Source organism: Leptidea sinapis, chromosome 7 (genome assembly GCF_905404315.1).
Source record: "Leptidea sinapis chromosome 7, ilLepSina1.1, whole genome shotgun sequence".
In the NCBI taxonomy this organism is placed as follows: domain Eukaryota; kingdom Metazoa; phylum Arthropoda; class Insecta; order Lepidoptera; family Pieridae; genus Leptidea; species Leptidea sinapis.
The window spans coordinates 2741757-2759074 of NC_066271.1; the positions used below are offsets into that span (position 1 = coordinate 2741757).

The window sequence follows — 17318 nt, forward strand, 5'->3', positions numbered from 1 at the left end:
ATAAAGCTGCAGTGTTTGTTTGTTTGAACGCGCTAATCTCTGGTACTACTGGTCCGATTTGAATGATTCTTTCAGTGTTGGGTAGTCCATTTATCGAGGAAGGCTATGTTTAGGCTAACACAAGGTGTAAAATCGAAAACCTATTTTTGCGTGCGCTGCAAAAACTATTGACAATAGAACAAAATAATGTACAGGCTTTAATATAGGCAATATTTTATTACTTATAAAACTATCGCGTGAATTATACTTTATATGGCAAAACAACGTTTGCCGGGTCAGCTAGTTATTTATAATTCACAAAAAATTGTTATAAAATATATAGATTTTATCACTAAAATTATAATTTTAAAATAGGCTGTATGGCTATATGTAATCACCTTAAATATGGCGTGTGCAAAAAAAAAAAGTTTCGCGCCATTTCCCGTAATTTTCATATTTTGTTCGAACGATTTATGCCATACATGTTTGTTTTTTCCTGGCAAGTGTGTTGAAAAAGTGAGTATGAAACTCGTGAGTAACTTACTAGACACTCGGTCGTCTTCCAGCCTTATGTATAGTGAGCAACTACTACCACTAAGAGCACTTGTATCATAATATACTAACCCCCTTATTCATAATGGTCCGCTAACTTTAAGCCGCTAAGGAGTGTTTTTTTCTCATTCTGACTTAGGTCAATAGAAGAACACAGAGTGCGAATTAGCAATGCTTTAAGTTAGCAGACTATTATGAATAAGGGGGTTAAGCTAATACACATAAATCCAAATAAGTAACGTTAGCATTATTTGTATTTTTCATATGCTTTCATGTTTGTTTTTAAAGTGATATCCTTCATTTCTGGAATTAATTAATTAAAAATTTTAAACAAATTTTATGAATGATGCGGGACTCGAACCCGCAAACACTCGGGTTCCGGCCAAGCGCTCTTCCACTGAGCCAACCGTTCGACTGACGTATCATTAATCTTGGTATGTCTTGTTCAAATCTCAGGTTGTGGCTCCATCTACAGGATCTACTTTACAGTTGATAACCTGCTCAATACCAAAAGTTGCATATTAGGAAATAGACTTGAGATGTCGCTCTTTCAAATATTATTATTGTTTAGAATTGAAAGTGCGATCGGACGGAACCCGAGAGGTCGTGGGTTCGAGTCCCGCATCGTTCGTAAATTTTGGTTACAAATTTCATTTAAGTTTTTATTACCGTTTTCGCTGTTCGGTTGTAAATAAATTTTTTTCAATGAAAGTGTGTAGAAATGCGTCGTATGAAACGTGATCGTTACACTCTTGGCTTTCTTGCAGTTCCCGATCGCAATTCGCGCGAAAAATGCCCCCCATAGTGTTTACAACCGTATCATAACATCGACCTTAAAACCCATACACGAGAATACATACGTAATGTAAACTAGGATGCCGCAGTCGCTCGTGGTACCGCTTCGCTGCGGCGTATATATTTGAGCGAAGCGAGGTTAACTAAGTCTGTGTACAAAAATTGATGCTTGTAGATCATGAACATTCGAAAATGATCAAAGGATAGTGTTACAGTTAAAACTTATTGTGATTTTATCAATCGGCTAAATTTTTAAATAAATATAAATAGCGCGTGCTAATTTAGAATAATTTGTAAATTATTTCAATGTTTGTTTTTAATTATAATTATTGAATCGAGTCGAAATTCTAAATTATGTCTCGACAATAACCTAGGAAATTTCGAAAGTTTTCTATGAGTTCAAAATTTTTTAAAATCGGCCAGAAATGGCCGTGAAACAATTTAACACAGAAATCAATTGGATTCACCCGGTGGGAGCTCCGCTCAAATAATAAAAGACCTTGGATAATTCATACGTCTAGATAGACTGTGACAGCTGTCAAAACGTGGAAAAAAAATAGTTGACAGTTAACATATATTTTGAGTAATGTACGCACACTGTCACACGTCACACAACATGACGTACAAATCGCGAGTGTAAGACGTTGCTTGTCACGCACACCTAAAGTATAAACCTATAAATTATCTGAGGCGAATGTTTTCAAACACCGCATTAGGAATACTTAAAGAAATAGAAAGAAATAAAGTACGGGTGTTGAAACTCAAACTTTATATTGATATTTTCACAATTTATAAACTCAAAACTATTAGATAAATGCGCTCAATATGGTATTCGAGGTCTAGCAAATGACTGGCTTAAAAGTTATCTTTCAATCCGCACTCAATACGTTGAAATTGTTAAATTAAATAATAAACAAGAAGTAATACCTTATAGATCAGAACTTAGACTTAAAACAAAAGTTGTACCACAAGGAAGTATATTGGGTCCACTTCTATTCATAATCTACATAAACGACTTACCTAGCATTACTACTTTTGCTGATGACATCTCTATTGTAATTAAATGTAACAATGAATTGAATTGACAAAACTGAACAGGGATTCTGTGGTACCTACTTCAAAGTCAAATAAACTTTATTGAATTAGGCTTAAACTAAGCGCTTTTGAATCGTCATTAAAAACATTTAAGTAATTAGAATTACTGAATTTACTATATACCTATTCGGAAAAAGAAGAGCTCGTGAGAAGAACATACAAGAAACTCAACGGCCACTATTTTAAATCAATAGAGTATTTTACAGTGACTAATGTACATAAAAAATTAGCTTAGCTTGAGCTAAGCCGGCGGTTGTAACACTTCCGTAGCTGGTATGGCGACCATTAAGAGAAAAGTCTAAAAGTCAGTAAAAGGAAGTCCCCAGTCTAAAGGAAACAAGCCATTGTATAGACAAAGTACTGCTTTAGCTTGAGCTAAGCCGGCGGTTGTAACACTTCCGTAGCTGGTATGGCGACCATTAAGAGAAAAGTCTAAAAGTCAGTAAAAGGAAGTCCCCAGTCTAAAGGAAACAAGCCATTGTATAGACAAAGTACTGCTGACTGCGAAATATTGGTCGGAAGTTTTTTTTTTAACCAAATCAGGTAATATTGGACAGTGTTAGAGAACGTTCAGCTAGTATCTGTCCTGCCCAGATCAAATAAAAATCTATAGTTATCAGATGATTGTTTACGATATGTTGAGATTATAACTTCACCAATTACGATATTTTGTTATCATTTATTTTATTTTATTGTAATTGGAAAACTTACAGCTAAATACAGTAAAAGATTGGAAAATATTTACATAGAAGGCTATTTACAAGTTTTCGCAGATATTAACCTCCTGGCACCTCAATTGTTTTGTTTGCATTGCTAATACAGGATGTAATCGTTAAGTGTGGCGAATATTCTGTAATTATTTTAAAGTGTGTCACCTTATCAGTAAAATGACATCAATAACTTTAAAATCGATCGAAAAGTATTCAAAATTTTGATATTAAATACTTTCCATACATTTAGTATGAGATTAGTAGAAAGGTCAGTGTATCGTACAGCTAGGATGAAATTAATTGAATAAATATTATACAATTAAAAGATAGTTTTATTACTTTGTTGGGTTAATAAACAGTTCCCTTTAATATAAGTACTAGGCAGAAGTAACCTTTTAAAATAAGGAAACAAACAAAAACAAAAATAACTGAAACCTTTCTACTAATCCCATACTAAATGTATGGGACTGTTTAATATCATAATTTTGGATACTTCGCGTTTGATTTAAAAAAAAAATTGATGTCATTTTACTTATTAGGTAACGTACTTTCGATATCAGTTTAAAGTTTTTGAAGTTATACTTCTTTAGGCGCGTTATGAAAAAATTATGAGTGAAATTTTAAGATGCGCGCGTTATCACTGTAACACGTAACTGGTTGAAGTTGGTTCCTAAAATTTTCTGACGTATGCGTCATTCGTTATTTTTTTTTGGTTACTTCGTCCATTATTAGTACAGGTAAAGAGTTCAAGCCCATACAGCCGTATTCGTTATTTAATAATTAACTGTCAAAGCCATTCTTGCAAGATTTTTACACAATTGTTCTTTCTAAAAACGTAGCAACGTACCACGAGGAATAAATTATTTTAATGATTTTTGCTTTGTTAGGCCAAAGAATAATAACTTCTTGCGTGCATACATAAGTACACACACACTTTTATTTATATCTGTTATAGTTACGTAATAATCGCCTGGTCACACTTAACGATTACATTAGGTATGAGACATGTATGGGGTTGTAAGGTCAATGTTATTATAATTAACTGTTACATATGCACCAATTATGTATTCAAAATGTTGTACAAGCAAATACACTAATTTAAACTTCTAAATTTGTTCAAAAGTGTCTGAAATATAATCAGTCAGATTTAACTGGAGAACAAAGTAGGGTTCCCAACCCCAAATTTAAAAATTACTATTTGAATTTTGAAAAACAGGACAATCCAGTTTAAAGACAAGACGCAGTAATGGAGTTATAATAGCTAGTTAAATTAATATGTTATTTCTTAATTAAAAGTATTTTCTTATAAAAATATAAAACAAATCAAATGCCAGTAAAAAGCGGAGACATAAATTAAATATTAACACATTTACAAGTATGTTTCTATTTTAATCTGCATTCTCTGAATAAATAATACCAAGGATTCAAAATTTAAAAAGCCAGGACGCTGCTTAAAAACTATTAAGGTCATCCCAGGACACTATAAAAACTAGGAATTGTCCTGGGAAAACAGGAAGTTTGGCAACTTTAGACTAAAAGAAATACACGTCTCTCCCTAACTCACTGACGATTAATGGTGTCGGTAGCACCGACTGTTTTTTTTTTAATGAAAATAAGGCACGAGACGAGCAGGACGTTCAGCTGATGGTAACTGATACACCCTACCCATTACAATGCAGTGCCGCTCAGGATTCTTGAAAAACCCAAAAATTCTGAGCGGCATTACAATTGCGCTCATCACCGTGCGACATAAGATGTTAAGTCTCATTTGCCCAGTAATTTCACTAGCTAAAAGCAGCCCTTCAGACCGAAACACAGTAATGTTTACACATTACTGCTTCACGGCAGAAATAGGCGGCGTTGTGGTACCCATAATCTAGCCGGTACCTATAATCTCCTGTGCAAAGGAGCCTCCCACTGTTTGACATTAGTATGTTAGATATTTCCACGTATAATTTTTTTAAAAGCTCAGAAATAATAATTATGTATAAAAATCATGTTGAACATTTCTATAAAAGCAATTATGAAGCATGTTGTTAACTATTAATTTAACATTATAATATAACAGTGGATGTATTCATCTATTGTTCCGATGATTTTGTAGAAAATTTGTTTTTCCCTGCAGAGAATAAGACTTAAATACTTATACATACCATACATCAGTAAAAGTATATAGATAAGAAATATTATTTTCATAGTATTGTTACATAGTATTGATACGCCACGCCGTATGCATAAGATTTTAAATCTCATTTGTCTCTTAATTACACTAGCTACGGCGCCCTCCAGACCGAAATACAATAATGCTTACACTTTACTGCTTCATGGCAGAAAAAGGCACCGTTTTGGTATCTACCTATTATCTAGCCGGCATCCTGTGCAAAGGAGTCTCCCACTGCTAAATTATATTTTTGAGCGTACACACGCAAATCACTATTATATTCTATATGTTAATAGATTCTTGCACATTGGATAAAATACCTACTGTTCGAATTTTTACTCTTAGCGCCTTGTTCTGGCGCGGGCTCGTGGTTCAAAACATATTAGTCCTGAGCGACAAATAAGTAAATGAAAAGACTCGTTTTTTGTTCTCTTTTTCAAAATTTGGATGATGTTAATAAAAATTTCATTCCTAGAAATTTACTCAACTAAAATATTCACCATTAATCAAATTTTGGAATTGTGAAATAATTAGAATTTTTGACAAGTTGTCTATGTATTAATTTTTAATAGTTTAAAGGCGTTTTTTATAGTTTAAACTAAGAGCTTTTGAATCGTCATTATAAATATTACCGAACGTAACATATTATGTCAGGAAAAAAGTAGAGCTCGTGAGAAGAACATACAAGGAACTCATCGACCGCTCTTTTAAATCAATTATAGCATTTTACAATAGCTGAAATGATGCAGGTAATTATTAAATTTACGATAGCATACTGTTTTTAAACTTTTATCCAATACAATGTGGATTGTCGGTTCTAGTCATTTTATAAATTTTCTTTATCCAATGCTGCGGTCATATAATATATTTGTGGATTTAATTACGCATTGATGTAATCTAATTTTGTATTTTTATACATATCTATAATTATTGAAGTTATATTTCTTTTGGCGCGTACGGGAAAAATATCCGGGTGAATTATTACGATGCGCGCTCACACCGAAAGTCGAAACCAAAATATATACCCTGCCGTTGGTCAACTAGATACCATAGAGATATAGAACCATTTGTATGATACATGAAACTATATTATGCGGTGTAATAATATTTTCATTGGTTTTATTATAATATTGTTTTTAAATTCTACAAACGTCAAAATAGCACGAGGAGTGATTGTTTTTTTTTAAGGATTTTTGTTTTATTACGCCAAAGAAGTATAACTTCTAGCGTGCGACGTATTAAGTACATACTGTTTTATACAACACTGAAGTAAACAGTAATTGTAAGGAAGCGTTAAAGTGAATTGCTCTTAATTTTAAGTAAATATAATACAAAATTGCCTTTCTAGTGACTTATAATGAATTGTATTAGTAATTAGAATGTGTTTTAGTGTTTGAACAATCTGACAAATAAATATATTTAAAATAAAAATTACAAAGTTTTATTTGAATTATTTATATATTTTTAGATAATAATTTTAACATATTGGATGCCATGGTTTTGCTCCATTGGTTATGAGCGGATATGACTCGGCGTCGCAGCGGAGAAACGACCAGAGACGATCTGGTTGAAGAAAATATTATTATTTCTTTGTTCTTTGACGTCTACCAAAACACTTCCTTGCTTGTCGAAATATCCTTCAGTATCTGTTTCGTCAGTAATCTAAAAAGATTATAAAAATTGCATATTATTAGGGGCTGTTTCACAATGTACAAGTAAAGTTACGAATAGGCTACTAGTCGAATAAAGACATCATTGCGTTTTACAATGTATAAATAGTGTTATTTATTTATTTAGATTCAACTGTGGTAATTTTAATATTACATTTATAATTATGCTAAGTTACAAAGATTATTACTAAATGCATTACATTTTAATGTGAATACCGCATGCGAAAAGCTGTGTGAAATAGTTATTATAAAATTGGAAAAAATTCTAAAACAACCATTCTATCATCATTCTAAACGCGGCAAGATATACTAAAATAAAATTTATAAAACAATTTTTTTATGAACGATGCGGGACTCAAACCTACGACCTCTGGCGTTCCGTGCGAGTGCTCTTCCAACTGAGCTAACCGTTCGAGTGACGTATCGTCATAAAATCTTGTATGCTTTGTTCAACTTTCAGGTATACTCAAGATATACTTAACAAATCAAGAACACACATTAATTATTTATTTATAATATATTTTTTACATTTTTGCGAAACCTTGGCAACGAATCTATGAATAGGTCTAACCATTTAGCGAGCGACGACCTGTATAGCCGAGTGATTAGCGATCCTACCTACTAAGCTAGAGGTCCCGGGTTCGAATCCCGGTAGGTGCATGCACTTATATGATGAATATGGATGTTTGTTTCCGAGTCATGGATGTTTAAATGAATTAATGTATGTTTATATGAATTTATGTATGTATAAGTAAGTATATTGTATTAAATATATCATTGTCTTGTAACCCATAACACAGGCTATATATGCTTAACTTGGGGAAAGATAATTTGTGTAAAAAGTGTGTCAATATTATTATTATTTAAAATCGTTTATAATTTTGCTCAAACGCGACACAGTTGAATTGATTGTTCACGGGTTTACCTGGAACTTTTATCCAGTAATTTATCTATCCTATGACCACCATCTGATACATTACTTTTTAAATTGTGTAACAGCCCCTTAGTATTTTGAATATTAAACCACTTGCTAACACACACACATTGACACATCAAAGCTGGTCACGAATTATCGGGCTGTAAGGTCGTCTACACCTTAGTGTAATTCTACGAATAGTCATTACCTCATTGTATGTGTGGGCACAGTTGCAGCATAGAGCGCACAGCACATCAGCTCACCAGATCTCATTGCGTGGCATTTGTGATATTCTGAGCACCAATATGTTTCGGTCATTGCGCCCAAACCAAATGTACAGTCTGTGGATATGATAAAATGTATTCATCATGTAAGTATACTATTTTAAATTAAGATAAAAAGAACGTAAATATTACACTTAAGTACAGCCTTGTTGTTAAAGTTGCGATCCAGTGTTATTGTTTTATTTTAATAATGACTCATCCGAGTACATCAGGTTCCGTTAAAAAAAGCCGCTTTTATTGATCGCCAAGAACGAGCAATGGCGGAAAATGTTTTAGACATATTATTGTGTGTTGAAGAAAGGCAGAACAAATATTTGAGATTTAATTATTAGGTTAAAAATGGTAAACTGTCAAATTTATCGACACACTCATGATTATCGTCATAAATTATCATTAGGTCACAACACTATCGCATTCCTGAACTCTGCATTCAACTCGAGTGATATCTGTACATAATGAAGCAAAGTAGTTAATTCTTACTTCTGCCCTGAGTAGGTACCCAATACTAAGTACGAGTAGATCGGAATGTAAGTAGACTAATTTATCAATGTGTTATGAATCCAACGCAATTATGAAATGAATATGCCATAAAATAAAGTAGCTATTTCTTTAAAAGGTGTAACTAACTGAAACTTCTGTAAGTATATTAAAATTCCGCTACATAGATATAGATCAAGCTAAGCATCTCTTCTGAAGAGCTGGCAACGCTCCTGTGTTTCCTCTGGTGTTACAAGTGAATGTGGGCAGCGGTGATTGTTTGTCCTCTCTTCCATAAATAAAAGCATATGATAAGTGGTCTCCTAGATAAATGTATGTTTTAATCACCCTTGATCTCATTATCTTTCATTTTTAGTTCTGGCGTCAAATCCCTTGCAGTTGTAATAAAAAATGTCCGCAGTATATCTGTTTTATAGACACCAGACATGCCTCGCGTTTTTTGATTCGGCAAATGTAAGTGCCGCGAAAACACACACCGCCTTTTATTTATATTTATAACAAGTAATCTGAAAATAAAACAAAAAAACAATCGAGTACATTGTTAGACAGTTTTTTGTTCTATATGAGAATAGGACTTTATACACATTGCACACTAAGTAAGTGAATAATGTTAGCGATTACCTACGAGGATGTAATATCTAGGTACAAGGAGAAGCTGAGGGTTTCAGTAGAGCCGCACAGTTGGTTTGACATTACATGGTAAATAAAAAAAGAAAATAAAACGTTTGACATTCATAAGCGTCATTTCCTTTACCTACATAAAGTGATTTTGATATATGCGCTTATTATAACACACACACGAAATTCTATTCTTTTAACGATTATTAAAAAAAAATTTCACCATTCCAAGTTATTTACATCTCCGGGGAAATTCTACAAAAATATTTTCTATAAGATGTAGTTACATATCTGTGTTTTGAAAGAATATAACGACTTTGAGTTGAAAATTGACATTTCATTCATGATTATTTTATTTAATTTAACAATTAGAGCCTAATGAATAAAATAATACTTATTATTTACCGAACATGTAAAACTCTGACCTTTTTTGTGTACTTAGTATGATTTTGTCATTAAAAAAGGCTCTAACGCGTCCGTACGTTAGTCTCTAATTCTCTTTTCAATTTTAATGTATTTTTTTTATCATAAATTGATGGAACACTTACCCCAATACACACGGCTCAAAATTAATACTCAAAGGGAAGTTACGGGGATGCACAAGTTTCGCTTCTTTTATAATATGGGTGGAGGTCTCCCAGCACTGCAGGACTATTTCGTCGATTTCAGATAGGGCTGGTGTAGCCCCACACATTACCAACACATACACATCGGCCAAAAGTTTGCAAGTGACAGCCCTGAATGCTACCTGAAAACAAAGCGAATCTTGAGAAGACTTGTTGCTGAGTTAGTTACCATCTGTGGCGTTCCTCCACAGAGTTTTGAACGAACTTTCTTCCACTTACGACCTAGCTGTGGAATGAGCTTCCTTGTGCGGGTTTCCGGGACCACACGGTGTTTGGCATTTATACTACTTCGTAGAATGCTACTTGCAAACATTATTATTATTCGGAGAGGGTGGCTATATACCTAGTCCTAATTGGGTCCTAGTAACACCGCGTCCAGAATTGAACTATTGTGTTCGCCACTCATAGCTCGTCGTCAAGCCCTGCCGCGTTTGTGAACCGCAGTATCTTCTTGATGCGAGTATTGCAAACAGCATCCGGATGTATGGTATAATCGCCAAGGATGGTGTTACGCTTATGCATTAGTGGGCCGCAATTGCAGTAATTGCAAACATGGGGTAGGTTATAAAATGTATAAAGTGCATTTATTTTGATGTCGTGGGCAGGTCATTTCTTTTTCCAAAATATTGTCAGGGGAACAACAACTGGGGGCGCTGCTTATGAAGCCTGCTTGACTATGTCATCAAGTTCTCTGCTGTTGTTGCTCACACTTAAAACCGGCATGAAGTAGAGGTCAAGCTCCTCAATATAAATAAAATTAATTGAAAATAAATCTTGTTATGCATGGTTTTAGTTATGTGCTTTTCCGTACATTTATGTATGCTTTAAACAAAATTTAATTTTTCACAGTTTTATTGCACACATAATATCAAATACAAACTATTAAAGGTTGAAGTCATTGAAATGTTTGGAGCCTTAAATTTTTTATGGTACAATTTTTTTTTTATGGAATAGGAGGACAAACCAGCGCACCTGTTGTTAAGTGATCACCGCCGCCCACAATCTCTTGCAACACCAGAGGAATCACAGCGTTGCCGGCCTTTAAGGAATGTGTACGCGCTTTTTTTGAAGGTACCCATGTCGTATCGTCCCGGAAACACCGCACAAGGAAGTTCATTCCACAGCTTTGTAGTACGTGGAAGAAAGCTCCTTGTAAACCGTACTGTGGAGGACCGCTACACATCCAGATGGTGGGGATGATATCCCAACTTGTGGCGTGTCGTGCGAAGGTGGAATTCGGCGGCAGGAAACAGGTTAAACAGCTCTTCGGAACACTTCCCGTGATAAATGCGGTATAAGACACACAATGAAGCGACGTCTCTACGCAACGCCAAGTGATCCAGCCGTTCACAGAGCACTGGAGAGCCCGACAATACGAGATGAAATAGAGCTGAAAAAACCCTTACTTTGCATATCCACTCACACTTGACCATAACTATTTCATTAAAACTTACATTGGGACTCATCTGAGGTAAGAATACTGCCGTCTCTCTAAGAGGCGCACCATCTTGAGCTGCAGCAAGTAACATTAATAATTTAGCTTCCCTAAAGTCAAGCTCGTGGAAGTCGGAGCTTGTAGCCACTAAGTGTCCATGGATACTTAGACACGCCCATCTTCCAGTCACCTTTTGTGCATAATGGTCTAGAACAGGCTGAAAAGTAATTTACTACTAACTTTATCTCAGAATACATTCTATATTATCTTTGAATAGGCAAATACAAGGTCAGTTAAAAGAATAGTGTGCACACACTTATATGAAGAAAAGCATTTGATTTGTAAACTTCATTTTTTTTATTCACCAACAGGTCCCAAGCATGCTTTATTGTACTCTTATTAAAAAAAAGCAACTAAACAAACAATAAGTGTATGTCAACACTAGCGGCCTAACACTGCTTCCATTCTTAGTGTAGTGACTAAGGCCGCCTGCCTAGGGTCTAACGAAAAGCTGAAAGGCATAGTCGGGTATTTTTTTATACATAGTTTTAAATATTATTTGCTAAGACTAACTATTAAGAATATATTTACATTGTTTAGGACTCAAATAATTGTATACTCTCCGTTGATTTTAGATGATATTTTACTCAGGATGTAATCAAATGTAACCAACAGCATTCAAGTACCTACACCATCTCTTGTGTTCTACACTTCCCATCATAGGATCACACTATCTCCAAAAGGCATAAAAGGCATTTATTTTCTCAAAATTGATTCCTTTAGAATTCTTTTTGATGTCATTAAAGAATAACAAATCTCAATGTTTTGTAACACATAAGTAGTAATGATATTTTCTACTAAATTATTAAAACTTTCGTGAGACATGATTAATTACTTATTTAGTAATACAGCTTTACTCATGATTTATCGTTTTGGGTACCAACTAGTTTCGGACCATTTGGAGGTCCTTCATCATGGTGAGTGTAGTGGGTTCGTGGTAACGTCCCGTCCCTCCGAATGGTCCGTAACGAGTTGGTACCCATACCAATAAATCATGAGTAAAGCCTTACTACGAAATAAAATATTTTCTTCTGTTTCAATAGTACTAAATACTAGCAAATACTTAATTTACAAGAATTCTTAAAACATGTTTTACCTGCAAATGTTGCGTTTGAGGGCACAATATACTTTGAATAAGATCAGGAAGAATTGATTTTTGCGGAACACTTTGAGTGTCTAAAGACTCTAATAAATAGTCTAACATAGTGTAGCATTGCCTTAAGTCTCTTTTGATTTGATCAATATTCTTCAGGGTCTCCAGATCTTTCTTTCCAATACAAAACACCATGACATCATGGACAATAGTTAATAATAATTCCAAGTCACATTCAAGTCCTCCTGTAGTAATTCCGATTAGTGTGATACTGTAATTTTGGGATATTCATTGATTGATTTTTCATTATTATTTTATATTACATCCAGAGAAGTGTTAGTCTATGTAAGTAACTGTTAGGTTATCATGGAAAATGATATTGTGTCATTAATGTATTTAATTTTTTTTCTTTCGGGGGCGGCCTTTGCCCAGCAGTGGATGTCTTCCGGCTGAAATGATCATGGAATGTATCTCATTCTAAACTCTGCTTGAGGTTGTTTTATTTAAATTATTTTATATATTTATAGTTATACTAGCTGTTGCCCATGAAGTTGTCCATGTGAATGCTATTAAGTAGCAAAAATACTATGCCTGCTTTAAGCATGATAATATGCAGCCTATATGTACCAACTTATTGTTAATATTGTTTCAACAATTGAATTAAAATCTATTCAAAAAATTCTATATAGTATTATTTGAATTTTGTATTGTATGTATCTTCAAAAATTGTTATTTAATTTATATTTATCTTCATAATTACAGAGAAAATCATCAATTAAAAATTAATTTAATTTAATATTTTTATATTTAAATTATGTATGTTTATAAATATTTGCTTTATCTATAACTCATTAACTTTATGAAGTTCCCTAAAAGATGGGTATATTTTAATGTTGGATAAATATTGTTTAGTTTTATGATGGTAGATGGTAATCAATTGTTGGCACTGCACAGGGTTTCCTAGTGAGTTTTCCAGAGGAATTAACATTCACCCCTTTGTTTTACTAGATAAACATTGTATGAGCTATATTAGGCATTGATAGGCAATATTATAGTTTTAAATTATAATATAATAAATAAATAAATGAAATTATTGTTAGTATACCTTTAGATATTTAGTGTGTGTAAATTAATGTACTCAATAACTCCTGTGATTTCTTTTATTAATTTACATTTATTTATAATTTTTTAACTACTTAATTTACACTTACTTACATTTACTTACTCATGACATTGAATATTCTTGTTGCATCCTTTTATATAGATTGTATTAAAAATAATTTGTAAAAGTATGAAGTTATAAATGTTTATTTAAAGTTTACCAATGAGATTCATGTCATTTCTTGTCATTAAAAATAAACCTTTTCTTCTTTAACCTAGATGAATAAAGTGATTTTTGATATATTTCATTTCAAACAAGAACTTACATTTTTGTTACAGTTATTTTGTAGTATATTACTATTTTTAATTGTACATGACTACTTATATTTAACAAGTAGTAGTAGTATCAGTCATCAATTAGAGGTATATTGGAGCTCATATTCTAGGTGGTCCACTATGTAGTAAGTATTTAGAAACATACCTTTTGCAGTATTCTTTCCATAAAATTTTTCCATTATCAACATGCGTGTTAACTATTGACAATTTGTGACATTTTGTAAACATATTAATTCCATGAAGAGACGCAATAGTTGAGAACTGAGGCTAAAAGTTTCAATACGTAATATTAAGCATTGGTATGTATAAAAACATTTTAAAGTGCAAAAACTTAGTACATAACAAACATTTTCACAATTTCCGCGCTTTCTTGAAAATATTGGAACTCCACTTTCAGAAGCAACAGCTATTACTTGAATGGACATATTTTTTGATTGTGAAATGTAGATAATATAAACTATTTCCTGAATATATAAATTATAGCCACTTTAAAGGTGTAGACTGCAGAATATAATGTAAATATTCAATAATTGTAATGTCTATTGTTTACAAACAAACAGAACAGACTAAAGAGTAGAGAAGTCGCGTCGGTCCTAAGACTACGAGATACTAGTATACTATGTATAGTTGGTCAGAGACATTAGTAAATTTGCATTTGCTAATAGGTATCATAGCCTAATGAGGGGTTTACACGGGTGACTAAAGCCGCACGATTTTTGCCGCGCGGCGTAAATCGACCATCTAAATGGCAATTCGGCTAAGTTGCAAGTGACTAAAGCCGCAAGCCCCAAAGTTGGGTAGCATCCGACTTTGGCCGCGCGGCAACCGGCCGTATGCGACTGGTGACTAAAATCAACCGTGTAAACGATCAGTTGCAGGCGATCGTCCGCCGCATGAAGGTGTTTCGCGCACGCACGTGTATTTATTTACTACAGCGTTTCTGTGTACATGTATCGTAACAAACATGAATCAAAATAACACCATACAGTTTTTGGAATGCTATGATTTCATCCATGCTTATGGAACCCAAGAGAACAAGATTACAGGAACAATAATGTACGTTTAGCGGCTCTTAAATCTATTATTCAAGAAATGCGTTTGTCCATAACAGTTGAAGAGCTTAAATTGGAGATAAAAAATATACGAACCACGTATAATAGAGAGGCCAGTAAGGTAGCAAAGTCAAAGTCTTGTTCGCATATATAAATTATAATAGGTAAATCGTGAACAGAGCCATTTTTATAATATTACTTAAATAAACATACAATATTTACGCAATCATTTTATCTTGCCATGAAACTTTTCCTGGTCCGACAAAATAGTCAGCATATCTATCGCGCAGATCTTTTGCATTTCGTGAATAGTTGTTAGAAGATAGCGGTGTCATTAATTCGTCTACTCCTGCCGTAGGAATGCTTCTCCAACTTCCGTTTCTGATTGTCCCTGAACTGAAGTCTTCTCCGTCTACTAATTCGGGAGTATTCATGTATATAAGATAAGTCCGAAGCCAGTTATGCAGCGCACAGGTCGCTTTAATAATAGAATAAGTTTTATCCAATGAAACAGATATAGGTTTTCTGTATACTCTGAATCGTGAAGCCATTATGCCAACGGCATTCTCTACGATGCTCTTGATAGTCTGTAATTAAAGATTTTTTGTTTGTGTTCCAAACCTTCATGTCTTGAATACGGTTTCATTAAATAGGTTGCCAAAGGGAAAGCATCATCACCAACGAAAACTGCCTTATTAGGTAGTTTTACATTATTTCTTTCAGGAGAACTATAGAACTTTGTTTTTTTCCAAATATACGAATCATTCATGCGCCCATTAGTTCCTAAATCTATATATATGAAACGGTAATGTGCATCCACTATAGCAAACAACACCACACTATAAGTGCCTTTGTAATTATAATAGTCTGATGCTCCGTGTGGTGGATTTTCGATTAATACGTGATTCCCGTCAATAGCCCCACAGCAAAAAGGAAATTGCCAGCAATCTAAAAAATCCTTTTGTATTTTCTTCCATTGATCTGTGGTGGATGGCACCTAAAAGAAATAAACTTATATTAGTGTATGGTTACAGGGAAAAGATTCAGCGGTGAATACAAACAGTGACGCGTCTTCATGTTTTGATGAATTGGAACAAGAAGATAATATTGCGCCCTTACAAAAGAAAAAAAAATTGTCTCCAAAGAAAAAGGCGGAGCGTGCTCTAATGGACGCACCTAAAATGGACCCACCTGTTTTACAAGCAGTCAATAGATTAGAAACTTTGGCTCAAACTATCCGTCAAGATTTGAAGAATTTGATACATTCGGAGTACATGTGGCAAGCCAAATACGTAGTTTGCCATTAAGAAATGCTATTGTTTGTCAAAATTTCATCAATAATTATTTGTCACAAGAAAGACTGAAAACCTTAAATACACAACATTTTCCAATTGCTAGACCTACGAGTTCACTCTCAGAGTATACACGCTATTCTTCGACTCCAGAAGCCGAAGCTACTACTTCCCGAAACCAAGCTTTTCAAAACCAGCGTGAAACTTCGACTCCCGAAGCTTCCACTTGTAGAAGGCACCTCGATTATGAAGAAGACTATTTTGCCAGCTGTTTACTTACACAAGAAAATACTGGGCAAAAATACGGAGTGAACGACGATATTCTATCTAAAGCTGTTAGGTCATGCTTAGATGTAAATACAATGGAAAATTTATAAATAAATCGTTTATAATTAATTATAGTTTCACTTACCATAATGAACTCCTGTAAAACATTGTATATAGCATCCAAAACATCCTTCAAAAACAAGGAAATTGTGCATTCCGGAACTCTAAATGACTCTGCAAGACTTGAATAGTTATCACCGGTAGCCAAGAACTTCAGGGTTATTTCTAATTTAATTTTCGGTGAAAGTGCTACTCGCATATTGGTATCGCATTTTTGTATAAGCGGAGTAACCTTATGTAGTAAAGTATTAAACTGATCAGTAGTCATTCTTAATCGTTTTTTAAAATAATCAGGATCTTCTAAACTCCACTCAACCAATAAAGTATCCGCAGCACCCAAGTCCTTACGTCGAGAAATCCATCCACGTACCCAAACATTACGTTTTCTTCTTTCCTTTTGTTTTTTCTTCACTCTTTGTTCTTTAAGCAATTGTTGAATAATGGAATAATTAATTATTTCAATTCCGGCACAAACGGCTATTCTGCTCAACATTTTCGATGGAAATGACAGAGCCTCATGCGATTTTAGTAACCAATGTAAATGGGCTAGCGATGCGGCTTGGTGAGACAATTAGTGAAGCGACTCACGCCACACGGCGAAAATCGACCCGTGTAAACAGTTAAATAAATAAGTACTATTATTGTTGCAATTATAGTC

The 17318-nt window shown here is 33.9% G+C and overlaps 1 protein-coding gene across 2 annotated transcripts; it reads right to left on the reverse strand.

The window, feature by feature from the left end:
- Positions 1 to 6710: 6710 nt before the first annotated feature.
- On the reverse strand, positions 6711 to 14653 carry LOC126965519 (protein fuzzy homolog). Of its 2 annotated transcripts, XM_050809180.1 has the most exons (8): positions 14277 to 14653; positions 14075 to 14196; positions 12496 to 12763; positions 11359 to 11556; positions 9827 to 10026; positions 8988 to 9166; positions 8087 to 8219; positions 6711 to 6954 (listed from the first exon to the last, which is right to left on the reverse strand). In XM_050809180.1, exons 1-8 carry the CDS (start codon positions 14352 to 14354, stop codon positions 6897 to 6899), a joined length of 1236 nt encoding a protein of 411 aa, XP_050665137.1. In that variant the 5' UTR covers positions 14355 to 14653; the 3' UTR covers positions 6711 to 6896. The 2 variants fall into 2 exon arrangements, with proteins under 2 accessions (XP_050665137.1, XP_050665139.1); XM_050809182.1 differs by lacking the exons at positions 14075 to 14196; positions 14277 to 14653 and adding an exon at positions 13718 to 13826.
- Positions 14654 to 17318: the final 2665 nt, after the last annotated feature.